The sequence below is a fragment of the Manis pentadactyla genome, chromosome 3 (genome assembly GCF_030020395.1).
Source record: "Manis pentadactyla isolate mManPen7 chromosome 3, mManPen7.hap1, whole genome shotgun sequence".
NCBI classification, from domain to species: Eukaryota; Metazoa; Chordata; class Mammalia; order Pholidota; family Manidae; genus Manis; species Manis pentadactyla.
In genome coordinates this window covers 42,005,317-42,031,833 of record NC_080021.1, presented here as the reverse complement: position 1 = coordinate 42,031,833, position 26,517 = coordinate 42,005,317, and the positions used below count along the sequence as shown (strand labels likewise).

The 26,517-nt window shown below is 38.0% G+C and overlaps 2 protein-coding genes across 3 annotated transcripts in view; one reads left to right on the top strand and one right to left on the bottom strand.

The window, feature by feature from the left end:
* The window catches only part of RIDA (reactive intermediate imine deaminase A homolog), a 51,598-nt gene that overhangs the window by 12,346 nt on the left and 12,735 nt on the right, over positions 1-26,517 (bottom strand). The gene's annotated exons all lie outside the window — the stretch shown is intronic.
* Positions 1-26,517, top strand: part of LOC118907323 (ribonucleases P/MRP protein subunit POP1) — an 89,381-nt gene that overhangs the window by 57,394 nt on the left and 5,470 nt on the right. For both annotated transcript variants that reach the window (XM_057497872.1, XM_036875785.2), the window contains 13 exons: positions 4,131-4,274; positions 5,920-6,087; positions 7,140-7,315; positions 8,524-8,772; positions 10,043-10,130; positions 10,557-10,744; positions 11,464-11,720; positions 11,844-11,937; positions 13,461-13,572; positions 14,093-14,212; positions 19,309-19,424; positions 21,534-21,725; positions 22,836-22,990. In XM_057497872.1, coding sequence (XP_057353855.1) covers positions 4,131-4,274; positions 5,920-6,087; positions 7,140-7,315; positions 8,524-8,772; positions 10,043-10,130; positions 10,557-10,744; positions 11,464-11,720; positions 11,844-11,937; positions 13,461-13,572; positions 14,093-14,212; positions 19,309-19,424; positions 21,534-21,725; positions 22,836-22,990 — 2,059 coding nt within the window. The remainder of the gene's footprint in view (positions 1-4,130; positions 4,275-5,919; positions 6,088-7,139; positions 7,316-8,523; positions 8,773-10,042; positions 10,131-10,556; positions 10,745-11,463; positions 11,721-11,843; positions 11,938-13,460; positions 13,573-14,092; positions 14,213-19,308; positions 19,425-21,533; positions 21,726-22,835; positions 22,991-26,517) is intronic.

The window sequence follows — 26,517 nt, the reverse complement described above, 5'->3', positions numbered from 1 at the left end:
CTTGCCTACTCAGTTTTGTCCTCTTCTGCTCTCTCTTCCTACTCTCGTCGTCCAGAATTGTCATTCCTGAATTTACACAGTAGATTCCTGAATACTCTTTCTTCCCCATCCAAATTCCAACTAACTGAAATCCTATTTTTCCCTTGACTTTTCCTGCCAATTCACACTTTTTCTTTCCCTTTTCCAGTTTCCCATTGTGTTATACTGGAAAACTTAGTCTTCATTATATGTGGTTTTAGTCTCTAATTGTTTTGTGTTTTAAAAATAGTGAATAGAACCAGACTGCCTGGTTTGAATTCCAACATAATCACAAGGTTAGTGGCCTTGGGCTGCTCATGTTCCTTCTCCGTGCTTCAGTCTCTTCATTTACACAATGAGGATAGTACTAGTACCTCTCTCATAGAATTGTGAGAATTAAATTAGTAGGGCAGGTAGAATAGTACTTGGCACACAGTTCTCAGTAATCATTAGCTGCCGAGGACTACCAAATTCTTTAAGGAATCCTTTTACTACTTTGGTATGTATACACACAGCCTGAAACTTATTATGCACATAGTAGGTACCCAAATGCTTGTTAAATTTTATTAAACATGATGATTAGAAGACGCTTTTTATTTATAAAATAATTCACCAAATGATTATTTAAATAAGGAGCTCTTGGAGCATTACATATCATTTAACTGTATAAAATATTTCCCTTTGATACACTGCTGGTGGGAATGTAAGCTAGTTCAACCATTGTGGAAAGCAATATGGAGGTTCCTCAAAAAACTAAAAATAGAAATATCATTTGGCCTGGGAATCCCACTCCTTGGAATTTACCCAAAGAATACAGTTTCTCAGATTCAAAAAGACATATGCACCCCTATGTTTATCGCAGCACTTTTTACAGTAGCCAAGATATGGAAGCAACCTAAGTGTCTATCAGTAGATGAATGGATAAAGAAGAGGTGGTACATATACATAATGGAATACTATTCAGCCATAAGAAAGAAACAAATCCTACCATTTGCAACAACATGGATGGAGCTGGAGAACATTATGCTCAGTGAAATAAGCCAGGTGGAGAAAGACAAGTGCCAAATGATTTCCCTCATTTGTGGAGTGTAACAATGAAGCAAAACTGAAGGAACAAAATGGCAGCAGACTCAGAGACTCCAAGTATGAACAAGTGTTTACCAAAGGGGAGAGGTATGGGAGAGTGGGTGGGGAGGGAGGGAGAAGGGGATTGAGGGGTATTATGTTTAGTACACATGGTGTGGGGGATCATCGGGAAAACAGTGCAACACAGAGAAGGCACATAGTGACTCTGTGGCATCTTGCTTCACTGATGGACAGTGACTGCATTGGGGTATAGGTGAGGACTTGATAATATGGGTAAATGTAGTAGTAACCACATTGTTTTTTCATGTGAAACCTTCATAGGAGTATATCAGTCATACCTTAATAAAAAATTAAAAATAAAATATTTCCCTTTGAAATGATACCTGTATTAGGACAGATTTCATTTCAAGTTTGAATCACCAACTTTTTAAATCTGGAAGGAATCTGAGGTCATCTGATTAATTAATTACCAGGTTTTCAAACTGGAGTTAGCTATACCAAGGGGTGCTTCTGGTCAACCAGGGATACTAAGTTCTATGAGAAAACGTGACATGTCCAATTTATTTGGAGATTTGAAGGAAAACACTTTTATAAGGCCTAGCACATATTTAGTGCTCATTCAAGTTTTGACTGAATGAATATGAAAACCAACACAAACTATGAATATTAGAAATAGTTGTAAAATTCACTTGAATGTCAAGAGTTGAGATTCTTTCTGGGAACTATTTTAGATTAAATCCTTAGGTGTCATAAGCATGTGTTCTATATTTATTCTTTTCTGCTGTTTGAATTGTTTGAGGACCACTGCTAGATCAATCTGCTACTTTTTTAGTTTGGAACCTAAGCTCAGGTGGGGCTTCCAAAGGTTATCCCAGTCTTGAGTCCCAGCCCTCCTGGCCCACTCTAGTCCTGAGCAGAGCCAGGGTTCCCAGGTAGTGTTCTGTCTTGCTGGATAAGTTCTGATTCAAGCAGGTAATAGTAGGTGGACCACATTGTTTAGTAAAATAACTTTGAGCAGTTCTTAATGCATACTGATCTGATAGATGTTCTTCACTATCCAACTGGTTCTGCAGAACTCCATTTACTTCCTCCGTATTTTTTAATGTGAAAAATGTTTTGGGTATAAGTATGGTTGTCTTTCACTTAGGTGAAAGCAGAATGGAGTGAGAAAATGAAATGACATAAATCTCTGTTGTTTCATTACTTAAGAGTAATACCTGCATTAACTAAGCTCTTCATTTATGCACAGCCCCATGCTGTATGTTATGTACATTATGTTACTTAATTCTCACAGCAACCTTGCGATTATTCCCATTTATGGAGGAGGAGAGAGACTCCAAGAAGGAAAGTAATTTTCCTAAGCTTATACCACTAAAAAGTGTTAAGGAAGAGTAGTTGGATCTAGGTCTTTCTAACTCTTAAACACTACACCACATGGGTTACTCTTAACTTTGTGTTAAGTCTTGCTTTGGATAGGAGGTAAGTGAATGAATCGTAGTTAACTTGGTGGCATTAAGTGGGAGTGGTGTAAATCCTGATGGGCAGCTTGAAAGTTTGTTTTTGGTTGGCATAATGATTGTTGTAACACCACTGGCATTTATTGGGCAGGGACCGGGGATGTTAGGTATTCTATAGCTGCAAAAAGTCCCAGAGTAGCCTAGTACTTAGCTGTTCTACATAAAAGCACAAAGTATTGCTTGCATGGTTTTAAAGTACACTGAATTTTCCAGGAGTGCAATAAATTAAGTCAAGATTGTACTTTTTTTTTTTTTGGTAGTTTACAAGGAGTGTTTACTCATTTGGAAAATTATGTCACAGTAGTATTGCTACCTTGCCTTGAGGCATTAGTGTAAAACACCTATATCACCTTGCCTTTGTAGCTGTTGCATTCGTGGTAATTCTGTGTATAGGTACAGATAAAGACTAGTATTAAACTCTTGAAATGCTTTGAGAACAGCTTGGTTCTGGTACTTTGAGCTTCCTTACCTCTTAATGTCCCCTCCTTCATGCAGGACATAGCAGATTTCCCTACAGTCAGCAAGGAAAGAGTTAATGATATTGCATGGAAGCTTTCTCCAGCTTTATGGATTGTGCTAATGCCTGTGTGTTGTGATTATCTCCTGGATTCAAAATATCTATTCCATAATGTCATCTAGTACAGTTGTGGTGAAATATTTACATATGGGAAATACATTGTTATTTTATTAAAATTAATTTTAGTTCTCCTTTACCTTACAGTTAGGTCACATATTACAGGGCATGTATTGGTAAAAGTGATGTGTCTAGTAGGTTAGGTTATTAATGAATTTCATTTCAAAACAGAAAACAGACATTTCAAACTATTCAGAAAAAAAAGGCAGATGTTGAGTTTGAGAGTTGAACGCTCCTGAGTAAATCCATCAGGCTCTACCAGGTTTTTGTCCTTCATCCTTCTTACTTCACATTGAAATCTTTTTGCTGTTACAAATTAAAGGCACAGCTGGTCTCAGCAGGAAAAATGAAAACATCAGTGATTTATGTTCTGTTTCTGTAGAGGTTATTTCGGAGTAGTGTGTTCTGTATTTCATTGCTTCAGGTGGCCTCTTCTTTCACTTTAAATTTAGATTAAATGATTTAGCTGATTTATTTTTTTTCCCATGGCTTAAGGATCTTATCTCATACCTCATTTTTCATTCTTTAAACAGACTTTCTGCAGTGTCAGCATTGGAATGTGATTTAATTATTTGATGGTGCAAGCTAGAATGTGCTAATATGGGCGCTTCCAACAGTAGAATAACTTTTTCTATTAAATCATGTTTTTTTGGTGTCAGTATCATTCATAGCTCCCCTAGACACCCCTGGTTAGGAATCCCTGCTGAAGATCAATATCATGATAATACTTTGATATCAACCTACCTTTTGTAAATGAAAATTCATTATATTGAAGAATCAAATTTTGAGTCACATGAGTATTTATTTATTGAATTAATTTTTATTTTTGAATGGAAGTTCCTTTCCTTGTACTGAATTTATTACTTTCTTTCCAGAAATGTCTAATGCAAAAGAAAGAAAACATGCTAAGAAAATGAGAAACCAACCCACCAATGTGACTTTATCCTCTGGCTTTGTGGCTGATAGAGGCATAAAGCACCATAATGAAGGGAGAAAACCTTTCCAAGCTCAAAAGCAAGGTAAGTACTTTCTGTACTCCCATTTGGAACAAATTGCTTTTGTCATTTCTTTTTGAGAGTCATTAATTAAATAGTGGATAACCTGAATTAAAAACTAATACAGTTGACCTTAATATTCACACATTTTATATTTGTAAATTCACTAGTTGCTCAAGTTTATTTGTAACCCCAAAATTAATACTCATGGCACTTGGTGGTCATTCATGAACACGTGAAGAATGGGGAAAAAATACTTGCCTCATGTGGCTGTTCTTAGCCGAGGCTCCCAGCTGCCTTCTGGTTTCAGCTTTCGTGTGGAGATGACCAGAAGGTGGAGACTTAGTGGGTGGTACAGCACAGCGCAAAAAGCCACCGCTCTGACTGGGGATTCCAGTTGTGGGGCAGCTGCACAGTGCAGGCAGATCGCTGAACACTCTGAACCTCATTTTCTCTTGGTAAAGTAAAGGAAACAGAATCTACCAGGATGAGTTGCTTTTACAATTTCAGATTATAATCTGAGTGAGGTGTGACTATATATATATATATATATATATGTATATATATATATATGACTTATGTATATGTATTTCATATATATGAAACGTGTATATATGTGTATGAGTTCAGTCATTCAGTATTTGCTAATTCAGTGTTTACTGTGACTTACTGAACACAAACACAGGGAATATCGAGAATTGGCTGTATGTATTTAGAGCTGATTTGTTCTATCTCTATCTTAACAGTTATTACTAATTTACATTTCTGTATTTCCTGAGGGAAATACAGTGCATTTATCATATCTGCATTTAATGGGTTGCTGATTTTTGAACCTTATAAAGTGGTATGATGGAGATAATTAGGCAGAATAGGAAAATGTCAGTTTGGAAAGACCATGCAGGTGACCAAGAACTTTCTGGGAACACTGTAAAGAATAGTGTGCATTAGGTCTGATTAAGTAAGTTTTAGATTCATATTCATAAGATCTAGATTCAGACCCACCAATTGATACCTACCATACCATGTGATAAGCCTTAACACATATTATCTTATTAAAACCTCACAATGACAAACTTCATTAACATGTTTCATGACTATAGGGGCTTAATAATTAACACTATAGTGGCAATAAGCTGGAACACCATAAAATTCTCTACCGATCTTACCCTACATTCATAGTCAGGGATTTGGTGTTGTCTTAGAATGGTCTGAATGCCCAGACATTTGTATAGAGACTTTTGCTTTTATTTCTTTCTTCAGTTGAGCATACATTCCCAGCTTAAGTTTGCCAGAGACTTATGATAAAAGACCGAACGTATAAAATCCTGTGGATTATAGTACTTAAGGGAGCTTATATTTAAAATTCTTGTTGCACTATTTATGTAGAGAAAAGTTCAGTCAATTATATCCAGATATCTTTTATGTATCATACTGACATGATTAGCTAGCATGCTGCCTACCTGCTGTATCACCCTAGGCAAGTTAATTCACCTGCTAGCCCGGGATCCCTCCTCTTTCAAGGGGTGATGGTAATAGTCATCTTAGGGGTGGGTGTAGGATTAAAAATAAGATCAGTGTTACCACCCAACAAATGTTGTTCTCCACTGTAATCCTTAACCCTGATAAGAGTGACACTTTTCACTTTGTTTTCTTTTTGAAAATATACTAGAGCGTCTTTCTGGAACTTCACGACAGTGGCAAAGCAAATTGACCCACCATTCACCACCTGAACCCAATGTGAATGAGCAGTCTTCCTCCAAAGTAATGTTTAAAAAAAGGGGGGGATGGAAAGCAGGTGCCGAGGGCACTTCTCAGGAGATTCCCAAATATTTAACTGGTAGGTATTTGTACAGAAGTGAACTGTGATTATACCATGATCTCTTTGTTTCTAACTCAGCCAGATTTGTAACGCTCTGAGCCCTGCCTCCTGTCTCTTTCCTTCCTCCTTCCACTCTGGGCCCTTCTCCCCTCGAGCCTGAACATTGGCAAGAGATTGCTTGGGCCTGATTGCTGTCTCTTCAGTTTCTCTCCCCTTCTTTCACCTGTCTTCTTATAACTTCTTCTTATTTGTGAACTGTTCCTCTTTGTCTTAAAATCTTTGCCCTCCCTGTTCCCCTTTTTAAAATATAAAATGTCATTTTCACTCCTCAGCATGGCATTCTCCAAAGATGAAACCAAATATAACACATTCTGAGGGCAACCAACACCTTTAACTACCTGTCTCCAGGCCCTTGTCAGGCCTCATCTCCTGCCACTCCCTTCACCCCCAATCACAGAACCCTGTATTCCAGTACTCGCCTTAGGTGTGCTTTTTGGTCTCTATGCCTTCTTGAAACAATTTACTTAAATTTCCTTAGCACTTTTTTTACTCTTCTCCCAGAATGGTCTGTTTTTCAATAGAGAAAATTAATAGTAGTTATGGTCACATATTTGGAAAAAGAAAATATTAAGGAAAAAAAATCCTTGGATTTTTTAAAAAAGCTTTGTTAAAATTTTGCCTTTTCTTTGTTTTCACATGTGATTATTGAACTTAAAAATGGTTGCAATTATATTGCATGTATATATATATATTGCATGTAGGCCTCTGTTTTAAAAAATTCTTTGTAAACTTGTTTTTAGACTTTTTTCTGATTAGAAAAGTAACACTGAATCCTTGTAGAAAAATTGGAAAAGTAAAAGTTTTGGAATAGTTTGGAATTCCAAAAAAATTGGAATAGTTTCACAGTCTTATAACAGAATAACCATTATGAGTATTGATATAATAGGGGGTTGGTGTTGTAGGTGAATTTGTAAACTCTTATACCTTAAATCTGTCTTCCTTCTGATATCTGCTGGAAGAAATATTAATTTAAGACTTGCTTTTAATGATGGTGCTGTTTCCTTTGACAGCTTCCACTTTTGCTCAAGCCCGAGCTGCTGAAATCAGAGCTATGTTGAAAGCGGTGACCCAGAAGTCTTCTAACTCACTGGTTTTCCAGACTCTGCCACGGCACATGAGGCGAAGAGCCATGAGCCACAATGTCAAACGCCTTCCTAGGCGGTTACAGGAGATGGCCCAGAAAGAGGTAGGAGTTTCATTTAGTGTAAAATGTTTAAGTAAGTAGTTCCTAAAAGAAATTGGGAAGTATTAGCCTAATAGAATTTATTAAATGAAAACCAAAACATAGGAAGCTCCTTTTGCATGTTTTTTAGTTTATCATTGTCACTACCTCCAGCCCCTGCCGACTAGCAGGCAGTTGGCTATTATAGCTGCTTTTAAATACAGCATTTGGAGCCCCTTTCTTTAACAGTGGTATGTAGTTGATGTTCCCCTGCAGATTTGAAGTAACATTCTGACCTTATCTGATAAGCAGTGTGAGCTCTGCATCTTGTGGGTTTGCCAGCTTAGGTTTGGAAGTTTAAAAAAAAAAGGCAACATCAATGCCTAGTATTTGTCTTTTGACATTTTCAGTGTTGAAACTCTGAACTTGGATTTAATTTTTGCTCAAGCCTACAGTTTTGGGCTTTACCATAGTTCTTGGCTTGGACATTCTAAGATAATCTAAGCTACCCATGTCTTTACTAATTGATTCAAAATTTATTTATTGAGTGCCTTATGTGTCCCTTTATTATACAGGTGGTGGGGCTAGAGTTCATCAAGATAAAGTCCTTATCCTTAAGGTGCCCCAAACTAATGGAGAAGAGTTTTTTCCATAAAACGTGCTGGGCTAAGGAAAAGAGTAAGAGGGTAAACTGAAGAGGAATTTTGTACTTTCCACATTTAATGTGAAGTCTATTTCCCAGTAATAGCATTTAGCATTTGTCTGTTAGTATCTAATTAATATGAAACGTGTAGGCTTTCCTCACTTTTATATTTTTGGTCCTAAGTTTTGTGTTTTAGTTACAATCTTAAAGGTTAAAAAACAGTATAAACAACAAAAAGCTAGCATTTGATTTATTCTCTTTTGCTCTATAATATTAATAGCTGTACTAAGTTTGTGTTACTATGTTGAACATTTTATAAATATAGTAATCTTCAAGTCCAGGAAGCTTGTCCAGCTAGACAGTGGTAGAACTGTGCTCCTTAGGTTTGCTTATCTCTAAAATCTTCATTATTTTTATTGCTTCCCTTCTCTATTTTCATTGGAGAAATCACCAAGTTAAAAAGTTAAGCAAATTCTTGGTTTTTATAAGATACACTCCACTTAATCTGAGGTTAATTGTTTGAATTCCTAACATTTAACTTTGTTTTTAGATGGTTGCAAACTAAGATCTGCCTCTCTTGAAACTGCAGGCAGAGAAAGCAGTACATCAGAAAAAAGAACATTCAAAAAATAAATGCCACAAAGCTCGAAGATGTCACATAAACCGGATGCTAGAATTTAACCGTAGACAAAAGAAGAACATCTGGTTAGAAACTCACATCTGGCATGCCAAACGATTTCACATGGTCAAGAAGTGGGGCTACTGCCTTGGGGAGAGGCCAACAGTCAAGAGCCACAGAGCCTGCTACCGAGCCATGACAAACCATTGCCTCCTCCAGGTGTGCTTTTCTGACTGGTTTTCTGTTTATTCTTGTTTAAATCCTTCCTGATACAGACATTCAGAATAGTTCGTGGTATGCCGCAGCCCTACCTTTGAGATGATTCATTTTAAAAATGACTGCTGAGCATGAGACACTTTGTTAGATGCTGGAAATGAAGCCGCCTAAAGGTACTGGGAAAGACTGATATTAATCAAATTATCACCCAAATATACAATCGGAAGGGAATAGTATACAGTACTGTGAGCATTCAGAACAGAGGAACAGGAACGCTTCCTCACAGAAGTGATGCTTGAGCTGAGCTGTAAGGGATGAGAAAATAGAAGAGTTGGGAAGGCTAACCTTAGGGTGAGATTAGTTATGGAGAAATAAGTAGGAACTAGATCATACAGGATCTTGTTAGTATGTTCAAGATTCATTCAGCTTTGATTCATTTAATAGGATCACCCATACTGTTTTCCATAGAGGCTACACTGTTTTACATTCCCATCAGCAGTGTGCATGGGTTCCAATTTATCCACATTCTCACCAACACTTGTTATTTTCAGTTTCTTTGATAGTAACCATCCTAATGGATGAGAGCTTTTGATTTGAAGACTCAGCAGCAAAAATCACAGATTCTAGTAAAATTCATTTTACACTGAAGAAACTGGGATACAGATAGTGAAGTGACTTGCCCAGGGTCACACAGCTTGTTGGTGGTCTGTGTCGCACTGGGCAGCTAATTCCCCTGGCCCATGCTTTTTCCACTGTACTCTGCCATCTCTCAAACTTTAAGACAGACACAGGAGTTACTTCTTATTTGAGGCATGGGGCAGAATTTTTGCCAAGGTTATCAGATACTTTCTTTACATTTGATCAGCCTTAAATACTAAAAATAACAAATATTTTTGGATATTTTATGCCAGGTCCAATTTGTATACATTTAATCCTTGCAACAACACTACAAAGTAAGTAGTTATCATTATTTCCATTTTACAGATGGGGAAACTGAGGTACAAAGACATTACGTGATTTTTCCACGGTTGTACAGCCAGTGAGTGGTGAAGCTGAAATTTGAACCCAGGTCCAGAGTTCCAGGCTATTAACCATTACTCTCTGTTGTCACCCAGTTGTACAAATTTGTGTGGGGTTCATCTGGCCTCTGACAGCTGAGAGTAGATTTGTTGTGTGTCTTGGACTTCTAGAAGTTTATCTCATGTGGCTTTTGGCTTCTTGGAATAGTTCCCCTTGTAAATTCTTAAGTATTTGTGTCTCCCTCTTTGCACAGGATTTATCCTACTACTGTTGTTTGGAGTTGAAAGGCAAAGAGGAAGAAATACTAAAGGCACTTTCTCCAATGTGTAGCATAGACACAGGTAAACTTGTTTCACAACCGAGTCCTGTTTCAGCCTTTGAATATCTATTCATTTAATGAGCAAGTGTTTGCTGTAAGCATTTTGGAATTTAAACATATATAAAAATGTGCGAGACAATTCATGTGAGTATGTTAATATAAGGAAAGCTGGGGTGGTTTTAAATCATTTCTAACTTTGTCAAGTGTAAAGTGAGACAAACATTCTGGTGGAGTAAATTTAGTCAGGAAGAAACTCTAAACTCATTAGAGCATTTGTTCAGTAAATACTTCTTGAGAACTTATTGTGCTGAGCTTTGATCTAGGCAGTGATCAGAATCAAAATTCCATCCCATTTGGAAATGGACAGGAGATGACAGTAGGGCTCTCAGGAAATGGTACTGCAGTCTCTACACTTGAAATCATGGAAATCTGTTTTTGTTTATGTCAGGACTGACTTTCGCAGCAGTGCACTGCTTGTCTGGAAAGCGCCAAGGCAGTCTCGTTCTTTACCGGGCAAATAAGTATCCCAGAGAAATGCTGGGGCCTGTTACATTTATTTGGAAGGCTGAGAGGACCCCTGGCGACACTTCCGAGAGCAGGCAGCTGTGGATCTGGCTTCATCCAACTCTTAAATGGGTATAATCCTTGAGAGTATTTCCCCATCACTCTGTTACTGCATCCTTCACTACTGTTGGAAATCAATGCTAGGGAAATTCAAATAGTACAGAGGTTTGGCTGAAAGCTAGGTATCTGAATATAGGGAGGCAAGTTATGTGAATATTAAATAAAGCAAACCTTGACCTCATTTTTCAGTAAGCCATGAGTAGAAGTAGATATGAAAACCAGCCTCATTATGCAAATGGCTTTGAGTGTGGCATTTGTTAGAATATGCTTCTACCATATCTGAATTGGTTCATTGGTGTCTAGGTGTTTGTTAGAGCCTATTTGATAATGAGAAGCTGTTTGAGTAATTCTTATGATTTAAAATATTGCCTTTACTTAGCTTCTCAGTATATTCACTGTTCTTGACTGTAAATTTTCTCTTTAAACTTTTTTTTAAAAATTTGTTCAGAGTAGTCATGTTGTTTTCATTAATCTTTAGCATTTAGGAGTTATTTTTTTTGTTCCAAGTGCCATGCAGTATACTCAGAAGAGTCAAAAAAGCTCTTTGATGATGATCAATTTAGTTTAATTGAAGGGATAAAAATTTAGTTTAATTGAATAATTTAGTTTAATTGAAGGGATAAAAATGTAAATTTTTAAAGGGAGAAGAAAGCAAAAATTAAACCATCTTAAACTTTGTAATGTATTTAAATTTCAAAATGCTAAAGTAAAATGTTTAAATATATCCTTAGGATATTTTAGAGGAAATAAAAGCAGTGTGCCAGTGTATGGAACCCATCAAATCAACTGTCTGCATCCCTGACCCCCTTCTGATACCATCCCAAGAAAAAAGCCAAACTGAACTGCCTGATGAGAAAATGGGCAAGAAAAGAAAATGGGAAGCTGATGGAGAAAATGCTAAACCAATCAAAAAAGTTATAGGTGATGGAACTAGAGATTCACATCAACCATATAATTGGATCTCTGTAACCACAGGCATAATAATCAGGTATTAGTTGAATTTGCTCTGAACCCACTGAATCTTTTCAGTGAAGAATTGGCTCTATTTTCACAAGGCACAGAAATTGTATATGATGGAAATTTCCATTTTGAGACCCTGTCTGTCTTTCAGTGATTTGACAATGGAGATGAACAGGTTCCGGCTGATCGGTCCACTCTCCCACTCCATCCTCACTGAGGCACTCCAAGCTGCTCGTGTCCATACCGTAAGAGTAAATGTGACTGTCATGTTTTATTTAATTATGTCCTTCTTATCCAATTTTTGAAGACTAACATATAATTTGTTACCATTTTGGGCCTTGGCCTATGAATGTTTATTTCTCTCCTTATGCTTATTATCAAAGACTTTGTTATGTTTCACTTCTAAAGAATAGATATAAGTGAATGTGATAAGTAGGTTGACTTGTTCCTGCTTAAACAAGACTACCTTTTACAGCTTGTGAGTTTTGTGAATGGGTCTTAAGTTCTGCTCCATAAGTGGGTAACAGAGAGACCCAAAAAATCCCTGAAAGTATAGGCCAGTTTTTTTGTTCGTACTTGTGTGATGCAGGGGCTAGTTTCAAGGGTCTGTGATCCCTAAAAGGGTGAGGGCAGAGTGTCTAGTGCAGCCTTGATCAACAGAACTTTCTGCGAGGATGATGCTCCTTTGTGCCATCCAGGTGGTAGCTACTAGCCAGCCACTTGTAGCTATTGAGCACTTGAAATATGGTTAGTGTGACTGAGGCACTGAATCTGTACCTTTAACTTTAATTAGCTAAAAATAAATTTAGATAGCTCTCCGTGGCTACAGCTACCACACTGGCAATGCAGGTCTAGAGAGTGGAAACTAGATTAGGAGTCAGATACACCAGGTTCAAAGTCAGTTTGTTTTCCTGTATTAGTGCAATTAACCGTGCAGTTGCTTGTGCCTCTCACAGATTGACATGGTCAAATACGATGACAGATCTGAAAAGATTCCGAGCTTTTAGAAGAAGAGAGAGATTTTAAAAAACAAAGTCTACCTCTCTGTGTTGCTTCCACACCAGCCTGAATCTCAGTCATCTCTTGCCTGAATACTGAAGCAGCCTCTTAACTTTCCTCTGTTGTTCCTGCCTTGCACTCCATTCTCCACGCAGGAGACAGTTATCTTTTAACAATTTATTTACATCATGTTGCTTCCTGATGAAAAGCTTTTTTTAAATAGCTTCTTATTGTATTTAAGATAAACTCCAAAGCTCTGTATACTTTTCTGCCTCTCTGGTCTCCGCTTGCCTCCCTCTCTGCACTTCAGACCCGCTGGCCTTCTTTCAGGTTCTAGAATATGTCAAATCTCATTGCTTTTAGAGCCTCTGCATTTGCTTTTTTTTCCACTGTGAACATTCTGCCTCCATTCCTACTTGCTTGCTAAACCTTCCTTATCCTTTAGGTTTCACATTTTTATCGTTTTCCTCTCCTTTTCTGATCCCCCAAAGTGTGTGAGGCAGCTTAGGGAGGTAGTCTGCTAGAGAACTGCAGGTGTTTTTCTCAGTATGTGAAATCTCAAGAGAAGTGTGATATTGTGTCCTTGCCTCTAATAACAAGAATAGTAATTTACTGTGTTAAATATAGTGACAATTTCCTTGGTTCCCCCCATAAAACGTTCATTCCTACATACCGAAAATGTCAGGGTGGGGGATGCTGTCACAGCCGTAGCAGAATCATTATGTCTGACTAATTATTTGTCTGGTGAACAGGAGTTGTTATTTTTCAGGAGGGAGAGGACACAGATAAGACACCTCACCATTGGTGGATTGAAACCTGTAAAAATCCTGGGAGTGTTTCTCTTCATCACAGACAAGAAGCCATTTTTGAACTGTTGGGAGGTATACAGAGGGAACACAGGGTTGTGCACGGGAAGAAGGGAGAGGGGGAAGGGGGTTAAAGAGCACTTTGCAGTTGGGCTACCTATGTGGTATCACCTTGTAAGAGACTACAGCAGAAAGCAAATGAGAGAGGAGCCTGAACCATGAACAGACGGAACATATTTGACTTTGCTTATCAAACAATAAACAAATGAGACTTTAGTATTACAAATAACTGGCTTTCTGATATTATAGATCAGTGCACATACCAGGTACTAAACTAAAATCTGTTCTTAGCTGCACATGATTGCATTTGGGCATAAACCTACTGTGGTTACCATTGATAGAAACATGCATGTTTATATTGTAAACTTACCTGTTATGTTAATTTAATGTTTTTTGTAAAAAAGGGGGACACATGTTTTTAAATAATTAGCCCAAGCAGAAAGCTTCATTAGGAAAATTTGAAAATACAAGAAAATGTGTATATATCATGAATGACTTTCTTTAATCTTGGGTGTTTTGTTTTGTTTTGTTAAAGGAATAACATCTCCAGCAGAAATTCCAGCAGGTACTATTCTGGGACTGACAGTTGGGGATCCTCGAATAAATTTGCCTCAAAAGAGGTCCAGAGTTTTGCCCAATCCAGAAAAATGGCAAGGTAAAGTTGTTGAAACACTCCTGGGTTTCCTTACTGTATTGAACAGAAACTGTGACACCTCATCTGTAAAAATTAGGGCAGCCTTTACCTGCTACCTTTCAAGGTGATTAGGATCAAAGGATGTGGAATTAGATGATGTATGTGCAAGTATGTTTTACCTGTGAAACATGTAGCCTTATCCTTATGATCATTTTTTCCCCTGAGTTCTTTATTATGTAGTAGAACATGTCTCTCTGCAAACTCTCTGGGTTTTCTGAAAATGTCTGGCATTTTAGAATTCTAATCGTGAGGAAGGGATCGGCACCCGCAGCTGGTCTTGTGCTCCTTGGAAGCCTCTGTCTCACCATACAGATGATCCAGGTTCGAATCCTGGCAAGGCCATCCCAGGTGCTGAAGGGTAAGATGTGTTGGCTTAGACTTAGTAGAGTGGCCTATGGGAGTTGTTTGTCCTGCTTGGCGTTAGGAAGGAGGGTAGGGGCTAGCTAAAATTTTAGTCTAATCTGGGATTTACAACAATTGTGGTAATATCTCATTGTATTTATGAGTTGTTTTAACATGATTAATTTGAAGAATCATTAAAAGTAGCTTTTGAATTTGGAGGAAAAATAAAGGTGCTTGTAGTAACAACTTTAGAATTGTTTTTTTACCTCCACAAGTGGTTAGATCACTTATTAAGGGGACAATGAATTACTCTGTCAGAACTTCACATGAAAGATAGACTGGGTGAGAGAGGAGTTGAAGGTATATAGGCAAGTTAATTATGGAGCCTGAGACTTTAATCAGTGAGTTGTTGCCTCTTTTCTTTTTATAATGGCAGTATGGTTTGATGCAGCCATAAAAGTTGCAGTGTCTGCTACACCATTCAGTGCTGACTATCGTAATTGTCCTGAAGCTATAGTTAAACTCTGCTTCCTTTTTCTAGAGGCCTCAGATCCTTTTTTGGAATGAGGCCGCCTTAGTCCTCTCTAAAGCTTTTATCGTAACATGAATCAGTTTAAGGAAAATTAAAGTCTATCTTCAAGAACCTAATTTAATTTCTATAAAAGCTTACCATCTTGTTAGTCATTGTGGTATTACATTTAAACCTGTTCTGAGTAATTTCTTTGAAGAAATATTGGCATGTGAATTACATAAAGAAGTAAACTTTTCAAGGAGTTAGTATTATATCAGCATTACTAACAAAGGTAATATACAATCTATGATGACAATGACAATTCAGAACTAAAGTTCATAATGGACTTGATGAGCTGGATCAGTTAATAGATGGTTAATCTTTGAAAGAATCTCTGTCATGATGATCTAAAACTTAACTTTCTGAGGTACTATATCTGAAGGCATTCTCTACCTGTTTTGACCTTGACAAAGCAGAACGTCCCTGGTGTTACTTAAACCATAAAGAAAGATTTGCCTGATTTGGATAACAAAAGCTTTATCTTTTTATGTGTCCTGGGAATTGGCTCTGAAAAGAGAAGGTATATGACTGTGATACTGTGATACAACAAGGAATATATATGCTGATCTTTGTCCAAATGTACCTTTCTTGGCTCTTGTCTCCTAAAACCCTCATAATTTCCTAAGTGATAAGAGCCTTAAAGACGAAAAGAGCATCTTTCAGTATTCATAACAGGCTCCTCTGAACCACACCTTAGTTTATATTAATGAGGTGATTCTTGGAAAGTCTCTAAGTAGGGTGGGCTGAGTGCCGGCGAACCAACCATGTGGTCAGAGGTTTGGAACTTTCAGTCCTCCACCTTCCCTGCAACTTCTGGGAAAGGGAGAGAAGCTGGAGGACAAGTCTAATTGTGGATGGCCAGTGATTTACTCAATCATCCATACTTTGTTGTAGCCTCCATAAAAGCCTTCAACAATGGATTCCAGAGAGTCTTGCTCAGCGCATGGAAGTGCTGGGAGGGTGGAGTGCCCAGAGAGGGCAAGGAAGCTCCAGACCCCTTTCCCCACACCTTTTCCTGTGCATCTCTTCCATCTGGTTATTTAAAAAAAAAAAAACCAACACAGTAATGTAGAGAGTAAACTATTTTCCTGAGTACGGAGAGCCATTCTAGCAAAGTACCAACCTGGAGGAGGGGGTTGTATGTCAAACCAATGTACAGCCAGCTGGTCAGAATAAGGGAGTCTGAGACTTTGATTTGGCATCTGAAGTGTGAGCAGCCTTGCAGGACTGAGTCCTTACATGTGGGATCTGATGCTGTCTTCAGGTAGATAGTGTTAGAATTGAGTTAAATTGTAGGACACCCAGCTGGGGTCAAAGAATTGCTCACTCTGGGGAAAACAGTTACACATTTGAGTGTTGGAAGTATTGAGAGCAACACGGTACAGAGAAAGAAACTTTTTTTTTCCAAGGGAGAACCTGAAAGGATGATGCATGTTTTCAGGGGCTTTGAAAAAGTTTGCTTGATCATTTGGTCCTTGAATTTGAATTAAACATTAATAATGTGTTTTTGCAAATCTTTTCAACTTCATTAACACAGCATTTCACTATGTAAGTAATTGGTTTACTGGGTGAGATTTTGAAATATAATTTCTGTTGCACTGTTACTTTTGTATTTGTTCTCCTTAGTGTCTGCTGATTTGATAGGTTACTTTAACTAGTCTTTGTCTTCCAGAGATGAATTTGCTTTAGAAAATACTGCACTTACATTGTGCTCATGGGCTCGTTTTAATCTTTCTCTTTACATACCTTGGTAGTGTGTACCCAAAACACAGAAAGAGTCTTGTTGCCTTTAGAATGAGAGGTGAGAAATTATCTCTTAACTTTTCACAGCTTTTGCAGCACTTTGAGGGCACTGGTCTGCAGCCGACTTTCAGAAATGTCCAGTTACCAGTCATTTAGCCATGATTGCTCTCTTTCTGCTCTTGGGAGAGAAAAAACCTCGTAACTTTATCTGGGCTGCTTTAACTTAAAATAAAGTGAATTTGAACACTGTAACTGACTTATTTGATCACCAAATGAGAAAGCCTTTTATTAATTTCCTTTGCTTCTCCAAGGAAAACTTAAAGTTTTAGTTTAAAAGCTGGTCCTCTTCAAATACATTCAAGAAAGGAGAAGACAAGCTATTTCCTTCAACCTTTAAGCTACAATTCTGGAATTATTTAGTCAGTTAGAAGGCTTTTGTGTGGGTATGAAAGAATCTGCTTTATATGAGTCCTGGAGGAAAGACTAGAATTATATTCAGAATTGATAGTCATGCCTGGCACACTGAAGTGCATGCTGACTCAGCTGGTAATATTCTTTTTCTCTCACTACTGACAAATATTGACCTAAAAGGGCCTTCTCCTTTGCCTTCAGACATACTGTGCTTTGTTTTAAATAGATTCACATTTTAGAACAGTTTTAGTTCACAGCAAAATTGAATGGAAAGTATAGAAAGCTCCCATGTACCCCTGCCCCCAAGTATTCTCAGTCTCCTCCGCTATCAACAGCCTGCACTAGAGTGGTACATTTATCACCATCCAAGAGCCTACCCTGACACGTTATTATCACCCAGAGACCACAGTTTACATTAGGGTTCACTCTTGATCTTTCACATTCTATGGATTTTGACAAATTTGTAACAACATGTATCCACCATTATAGTATCATAATTCAAAAGTAAGAATACTTTTCCTACCCTGAAAATATGCTGTGCTCTGCCTACTCATCTCTCTCTGAATTTGCCTTTTCTACGGTGTCACATAGTTGAAGTCTGTAGATTCTTCAGATTAGCTTCTTTCATTTAGTAATACACATTTATGTTTTCTTACGTCTTTTCATAGCTTGAAAGCTCTTTTTTTTTAAGTCTTTCATACTATTCCATTGTCTGGATGTACCATTTACTTTCTTTCATCTATTTATTTCTTATTATTTTTTAGAATATTTGAAGATGAGGTCCACTTTCCTGTAGCTCTGCACCCTAAGTGTCAGCCATCTCTTTTGTCTGCAGCCAAGTCTGAGTACAGTCCCAATTCTGTCACTCAGATCTCTGGCAGCACTCCACAAGAAAGTGTTCTGGGTAGGCAGAGGCTGTTTGAACTGGAGCTTGTTTGCTTCTAGACAGGCTATGTGAACTTTGGAAGCACACAGCACTGTTACTTGAGGTGCTGGTGGTTATTTTCTCCCTGAGGAAGAGCAGTGTACTGGAAGCAGTTGCTACTTTCAGTAGTTTTATCTCAGATCTTTTTATCAATTTAATATTCTCTGTCTTTGTTCTCCCCTGAAATCTGTCACATTTTGACCCAGTCGCTTCCGACTTAAATTTTTTTTCCTGTCATCAGATCCATGCAGGTATGTACTTTTGAGTGACCTTTCTCTGTTGGCATTTTGACGACCTTAGCCAAAACTCAGAAATTAGTCTGACTTTTTTAAAAAGTTTAATTCTTTAGTCCAACAAAATAAGATTTGGAAGATTTTTTTCCCCCTAGTGTTTACATGACTGTATGTAGGAAGTCTTTTCTATCAATGTATGTTTATAACTGATGAAGTTCCTCTTTTCCCACCAGAGTCCTTTTTCGCATGGTGTGGCTTACTTAAAGGGATGAAACAATATATTTTATGGAGAATATGCTCATTTTAAAAGAATACAAAAATATGTTTTATAGAAAGGAGTAAATATTGAAGTCAATAAAAAAAGAGTTCTTAGAGACTTGAAATAATAGGGCTTGAAATAAAAGGATGATATCTGCTGGCTCACCACCATTGGACCAGGAATTGTATAAACAGCTCTGAAGCCGATAGTGAAAACATGGCTGGTGCTATCATTGCATGTTACCAAGAAATTTTTGCCTGTGCGGTGGTTCCTGGAATTTAATTATCTTAATTGTGGAATTAGGCAGTTATTTAGAGGCAATTTAATGTGGTGTTTGCATCTTCTACACTAAAAACAAATGTCAAGAAATAAGTTGAGGATCTTTTGCTATTTCACAGATTAGGTAACCAACTATAAGAATAACTTATTTCTAACCAAGTAAGTTTTTCTGGAGAAGTTAAGCAAGTGCCTATGAAGTATTCCCTTGTAACAGAAGATCAACTAGCAACATTTTGAGTTTGACTTCATTGATCTTAAGTATGTGGTTTGAAGGCTATTTCTTTTCCCTCTTAGATAATGAGAAAGTTAGACAGCTGCTTCTGGAGGGCGTGCCTGCGGAGTGTACACATAGCTTTATTTGGAACCGAGCTATCTGTAAGAGTGTCACAGAGAATAAAATCTCAGATCAGGTAACTAATGATGTGAGGATTATTGGTAAAGTCGTGAAGAACCATGGAAATTCATCCCTGTAGAGACCACAAAAGTTATTTCACACAATTGATAGGATATCACAGACTTCCTTTTATTTTCAAACAATTTACTGTTCTCTTACTTACAATACATCAATACATACTATGATTTTCTGTTCCTAGAGAAGAATAATCTCTAGAAAAAGTTAATACAAAGACTTTTTCTTGAAGTGATAATCATGATTTAAATACATGCTTTTCTTTTATTGTTTTTTTCCCCCTTAAATGTTCTTTGTCTTTAATTTCACAATGATCGAGCTCCTTCCAGGGCCAGGTATTGTATTAGATGATGGGGTGGATGACTAGGATATGGCCAAAGAAGTACAGGGTACTTTTAGGGGTCTCAAAACAGGGTACAGAGCCTAGACTAGGGAAATTGGGGAAAGCTTCCTAGATGGAGGAGCTGGTATTTGAGCTGACTGGTCAGAATTAACCAGACTTCTTGGGGCCACCAGCCAGGAGCCAAAGCTGCAGTGGAGGAAGGATTGCTGAAAGTGAGAACAGCCTTTTTCAGAGGCCAAAGCCAGGGTGATGTGCTCAGGAGCCTCCAAGTGGATCAGCAGCTTGGAGTCAAGGGCAGGGCAGGAGATGAATCTGAAGAGATGAATAGGGGACAGAGCATAAATGACCTTGAGGCATTTTAAGGATCTGGACTGAAGATGTTGGGTGACACTGGTTTTAAGCAGAGCCGTGACGTGAGCAGACACACACTCTGAGAGCAGGATGGAGGTTAGATGGGGATGGGGATGGGGATGGGGATGGGGATGGGGATGGGGCAGAAGAGCTGGAAAGATGACTTGCGGTTGGATAGCCTTAAAAGAGACCCCGGAAATAGTCCATTATTCAGGTTGTGACGGGGGCCTGAGCTGTGGCAGTGTGCCTGGAATGGGGGAGGAGGGCTAGGTTGAAAACATATTCCTGGAATACAAAACTGACAAGACTGAGTGGTTGATTGGAAGACGGTAAGTGAGAAAGGAGGAAATTTGAAGATTAGCTCCTAATGGTCTAGTTTGGGCTTAGGGACATAGCTAAAAGAGAGTCAGAACCAGGTCTGACTTCTCACTGCTGTATTCTGAGATTCTAGAAAAGTATTTGGCATATAACAGGTGCTCAGCAAATATTTGAGTGAATGAGTCAATCAGTGAACTGTAAATATTTGAGTGAATGAATAAACTGTGAGAGTTGTTGCATCATTCAGCCCCATGGGGAATGAGGGGGAGAGTGAATACAGGGGATTGTGAGCTCAGTCTCAGGTAAACTGAGTTTGAGGGGCCTTAGAACATCCCAGGAGCAGATGTCCCAGCCATAGGCTTCCAACCCAGGGAGAAAAGTCAGGGCTAAAGAGATGGATACTTTGGAATTACCAGCATGTGGATGGCAGTGGAAACTTGACCAAAGATAATAGGAGAGCCAGGACTTGGTCGTGGGTGCAGGAGCACCACGAGGCCGTAGTTAGACTTCGTGGCCTGGAAGCAGCGTCTCACAGTTTTCTCAGTTGAGTGTGAGGCCTGCCTTCTACTCATTTACCCCTCTGCAGCTAGCAAGGAAATCTGAAAGGATGTTATTGTCCACCTCCTACGGTCCACTTAACAAATAATTTATAGTATCTTCTATTTTCAATCCTTAAGACTGGTAAGAAATTTTCTCAAGAGCCAGAATATTTTCCCACTTGGCCTTCCTTGAGTTCTTAATTGTTTGTACCTTTTTTACTTCATGACAATACATCTTAACCAAAATAAATGTAGGGACAGACATTAAAATGTAAGAGATTAACAGAATGAATGTATTTTATTTGATAACTGAATCATCTAGGATATTCTAGCCCAAGTCAAGATAATTTGGTGTTTTCTACCAAAGCATCTGTATTGAGGAAAATCATCATAGGAAGAATACCATGTTCTTAAAATGGCTCACGTATATTTATTGAGAACACTGTTTTCCATGCTTTTTAAAATGTCATTTAACTTTCTAAAGCTGCTTATAACAAGACCCAGTAGAATTTTCCAGAAGACTAGGTTATTTGTCTTGAATTATTTTCTTCCACTTTAGGATTTAAACTGGAAGAGAAGTGAATTGCTGGTGCCTGGGTCACAACTTGTTTTAGGTCCCCATGAGTCCAAGATACCTATACTTTTGATTCAACAGCCAGGAAAAGTGACTGGTGATGACCGACGAGGCTGGGGAAGTGGCTGGGATGTCCTGCTTCCAAAGGGCTGGGGCATGGCTTTCTGGATTCCATTTGTAAGTTACTTTTTGATTCTAAGAGTTGCAACACCTAAAATACATTCCTGATAAATACCAAGTGCTAAAAATGTTCTAGACTTTGTGTAACTTAGAAATTGAATGCTATTTTTCTGCTCTCAGAGCTGTAACCCTGATACATGATATTTCATAAACTCCCTGTAGCCAGGTTTTCATTAATGAGCTGTGTTGACTTATTATGAAATTTTGAGGTTTTAAAAGTGGCCTGATTTTTGGATAGTTATTAACAACAACATGTTGGTTTTCTATTAACTTGAAGAAATTTGTTAGTTTCAATGCGATTTTTATAATTTTCTAGTTTTTAGAAATCTAGAATACATATTTTGCTTTTTAAGTGCTGATCATATATTCCTATTAGCTGCAGTTAAAATTTCTATTAAAATCTAATGCATGTGTGTGTGTAGGGGGGGAGTTGATTAGTTTAAATATTGTTTTGAGCTAGAGAGTATAAAGGACATCTGAGACTATTAGATTCATGCAGGTTTTCATTGTGGCAAATATGCCTAGGGCAAGGGACATTCAGTTAATCATTTAGGAGTGGGAATATTTTTTTAATAATTCTAAGTTTTAAATTATGAAATGTTTCAAGCATACAAAATGTATAGATACTGATACAATGAATGCCTGTGTACTACTCTTCATCCACTATTCCCTTAAGAAATAAACTCAACAGATTTATTGGAAGCACTCCATGTATCCCTTTCCAATTCCATTTCCCTTCCTCCTTCTAAAAGAATCACTATTTTTGTTTTTTGGTGTTTACCAACCATGCATGTTATTATAGCTTTATAAAGTATGCTTGTATCTCCAAATAAAATAACTATTTGACGTTTTTAAACTTTCTATAGCTCAATGTATATGTGCTTTTGCAACTTACTGTGTTCACTGAGCATTGAGATTTTCCCACATTGATGGATGAAACTCTAATTCGTTCATTTTTACTATTGTATAAACTCATTATAGGATTATCACACAATGTGTTTATCCATTCTCTTTTTGATGGACATATAGGTTGTTTCCCATTTTCCCCATGCAAGCAGTTAAGGAGTTTCATTTGTACTGACAGGATCTTTTTGACATGTCTTTTAGATTTATCGAGGTGCAAGAGTTGGAGGATTGAAAGAGGCTATATTGCATTCTCAGTATAAAAGGTCACCTTATATCCCAGGTGATTTCCCAGACTGCCAAGCTGGGATATTGTTTGCTGAAGAGCAAGCTAAGGATCTTCTTGAAAAGTACAAAAGGTAAGAAACTGGCTCCTCTAATTTGATAATGTCTTGGGAGCAAGAAAAGTGCCTGTTCACATTGGCTGCTGATGTTTGCAGTGGCTCTGGTAACTCTTATGTTGTAATGTGGAGTTGTCATAGACTGTTCCTGAGTTCAGAATTACCGAGATGTAGTTAAATCAGGAGACTTAAATTATTGTCTTATATCTGGCTTTTATAGCTCATCCAAGTTAAAAACCCTTGTCTTGGTTATTTGCTTCCATTGCTAATGGTATATACCTCAACTGTGGTCATGAGTTTCAGATGTTTGTTAAGAGAATTTCACTATCAATCCCTGCCCCTCAAAATGGAAATTGTGATTTTTTATAACTGGTTATAGAGGTAATATATACTTATGAAATTTTCATGAAACTATAGTAATGTATAAAAAACTCTATTCCTTCAATCCAGAGAGATAAGCATTGTTTTTACATTTTGGTATCTATCTAGACTTTTTTTCTTCTCTTGTTTCATTGGACAAGTGGCCAGTGAGAAGCTCTACTTCCTTTATACTGTGAAGTACGTGCTCACACTGGGGGCCTGCATTTCCTACTAAACTGTAGGCTCCCTGGAGCAAGAAAACTCTCTTGTTCATTGTGGCATCTGCAGTATCTAGCCAATGCCTGGCACACAGTGAGCCATAATGACTTTATTTGTTGACTGATGAGTGAATGTATAAGTGAATGTTATAGTTCCTTGACTGTGGGCTCCACCATTGTGCTTTCCTGTTCACTGTGGCACCATAAAGACAGGCAGTGTCTGGCTTTTACACTGTTTGTTGAGTGATGGATGAATGAGGGAGGGAGGGAGTGAATGGGGTACATTTCCGGATCATTGGCTTCAAGCTCTTCAAGGGCAGTGGCCTTGTGTTGTGTCTTCTTGTGCTTCCCATACCACATAGCTGAGGGTCCTCTATGGGCTCATTAAAAAATAACAGACCATAATATTTAATCTCACCCTTGAGACTTTGTTATGCATACATATTTTTCATAGACAAAGTTTTTCTCAAAAAATGATTAAATTTTATGTACTATTTTGAAATCTGCTCTTCATTTAACACTATATTATGAATTCTTTTCCCATATCAATACTGTGACTACAAACCAAGTGTTGGCAAACTTTTTCTTTTTTTAATTGAAGTATAGTTGATATACAATATTGTATTGGTTTCAGGTATACAGCAAAGTGATTTGACAATTATATACATTACAAAATACTCATCACAGGAAGTGTAGTCACCATCTGTCACCATACAAAGATATTACAGTATTATTGATTGTATTTCTTATGCTGTACTTTTCATCCTCATGACTTATTTATTTTATAAATGGAAGTTTGTCCCTCTTTATTCCCTTCACCTATTCCATCCATCTCCCCCATTCCCCTCTCCCATGGCAACTATCAGTTTGTTCTCCATGTTTATGAGCCTTTTTTTGGTTTATTACTATTATTTTCTTAGATTCCATATATAAGTGAAATCATGTGATATTTGTTTTACTGTGTCTGACTTATTTCACTTAGCGTAATACCCTCTAGGTCCATCCATGCTGTTGCAAATGGCAAGATTTCATTCTTTTTTATGGCTGAGTAATATTCCATTATATAAATGTATTACATCTTGTTTATCCATTCATCTGTCTGTGGATGCTTGGATTGCTTCCATATCTTGGTTATTATAAATAATGCTGTGGTACCTATAGGGGTGCATATGTCTTTTTGAATTAGTGATTTTGTTTTCTTCAGGTAAATTGCAAGAAGTGGAATTACTGGGTTGTATGGTATTTCTATTTTTAATTTTTTGAGGAACCTCCACACTGTTTTCCATAGTGACTGCACCAATTTACATTCCCACCAACAGTGTAGGAGGGTTCCCATTTCTCCATGTCCTTGCCAACACTTGCTATTTCTTGTCTTTTTGATACTAACTATTCTGTGAGGTGAGATCTCACTGTGGTTTGGATTTGCATTTCTCTATGGTTAGTCATGTTGAGCAACTTTTGATGTGTCTGTAGCTCATGTGTCATGAGCATCTTTTCATCTGTGTGTTTTCTTTAGGAAAATGTCTATTCAGGTCCTCTTGGTGAATGTTTTCTGTAAAGGGCTAGATGATAAATATTTTTGGCTTTGTAGGCCCTTTGGTTTCCATGGTAACTGTTCAGCTCTGTCATTGTGAAATATGCTACACTCAGAGTGATGTCTCCTATTTTCTGAGCTCATTACCTCTCCCCTGTAATAATTCAAAGCAGCCACAGATGATACATAAATGAATGAGCATGGCTGTGTTCCAGTCTCTATTTATAGACACTCAAATTTGAATATCATGTATTTTTCATGTGCCACAAAATATTTTTTTTCTAACCACTTGAAAATGTAAAAACCATTTTAATGTAAAAAGAGACGTGAAAAATATAAAAAGACAGCTCATGGGTCATACGAAAACAGACAGCGAGTCCAGGCTTGGCTCATTTATAGTTTGCCAACCCTTGTTCAAAATAGAACTGAGTAAGTGGCATAAGACTGCAGTATGGCTGTGCTATAAATTTATCAGTGATTCCTTAGGTTATTTGTGATTTTTTTTGCTCTGTGCTTCTTTGAACAGATTTCCACATCTTTACATATTTGTCTGATTTTTTCATTCATTTAACATGTTTGTTTAGAACCTTGTATGTGTCAAACATCTTCTCGAGGCACTGGGGCTGGAGCAGGTGAAGGCAGGCAGTCTGTTCCTGCCTTCACGGAGCTTAGATTCTCAATGGAAGCCCAGGTTTGCAGGCTGGTGGGAGGGATGTAGGAGAAGGGAGGGAGGCTAAAATGCCAAGAGCAAAGCCCTTGAGTCTGGAAGAGGGGATGGCATCCAGGGCACAAGGGGAGGGGTTGTCATCCAGTAGGATTAGGCTCAGTCCTCTCATTCTAATAGGCTGGAAAGCTGCCCCTGAAATGTGAACATAGATTTAGGCAGGATAGACTCTGGCAGAGAGATTAGGTAGTACCCTCCTGATTGTGACTGTCTTAGGGAAAAAAGAGGCAAAGTTATCATCTAGGAATAAGAAGGGGAGAGAGGCTGTCAGAGATTTGAGGAGAGAGGAGTCAGTGTAAACAGTTTTTGGAGAGAGTGGAAGGTAGAATTAATGGGAGAATGTGAGAGATTTGTCAGAAATCTGAGAGTCCCCTGAACTTTTGTGTTTATAGGAAGTCCTTAATCAGGACTGTTGTGTGTGCTTGCCCAGCTATGTTCTGCCAATCAGGTGCTGGCATAGGGTAGGTGGAGGGTTGAATGTAACCAGAATGGGCTTTGCCAGGTGGAGGGAGTTGGCAGTATATGTGATTCTCTTTGCCAGGTGGCAGGAGTGACTCTCGTTAAGAACCTTAGAATCAAAGCTTCTAGGGGAGAGATGTAAGAACAGTGGGAGCAGTGAGGATGTGGTAGAGCAAATGAATAGTAAGTACCAGTGGTTGAGGAATTGTTGCAGGGGAGACGTAATGAGCTCAGAAAATAGGAGGCATCA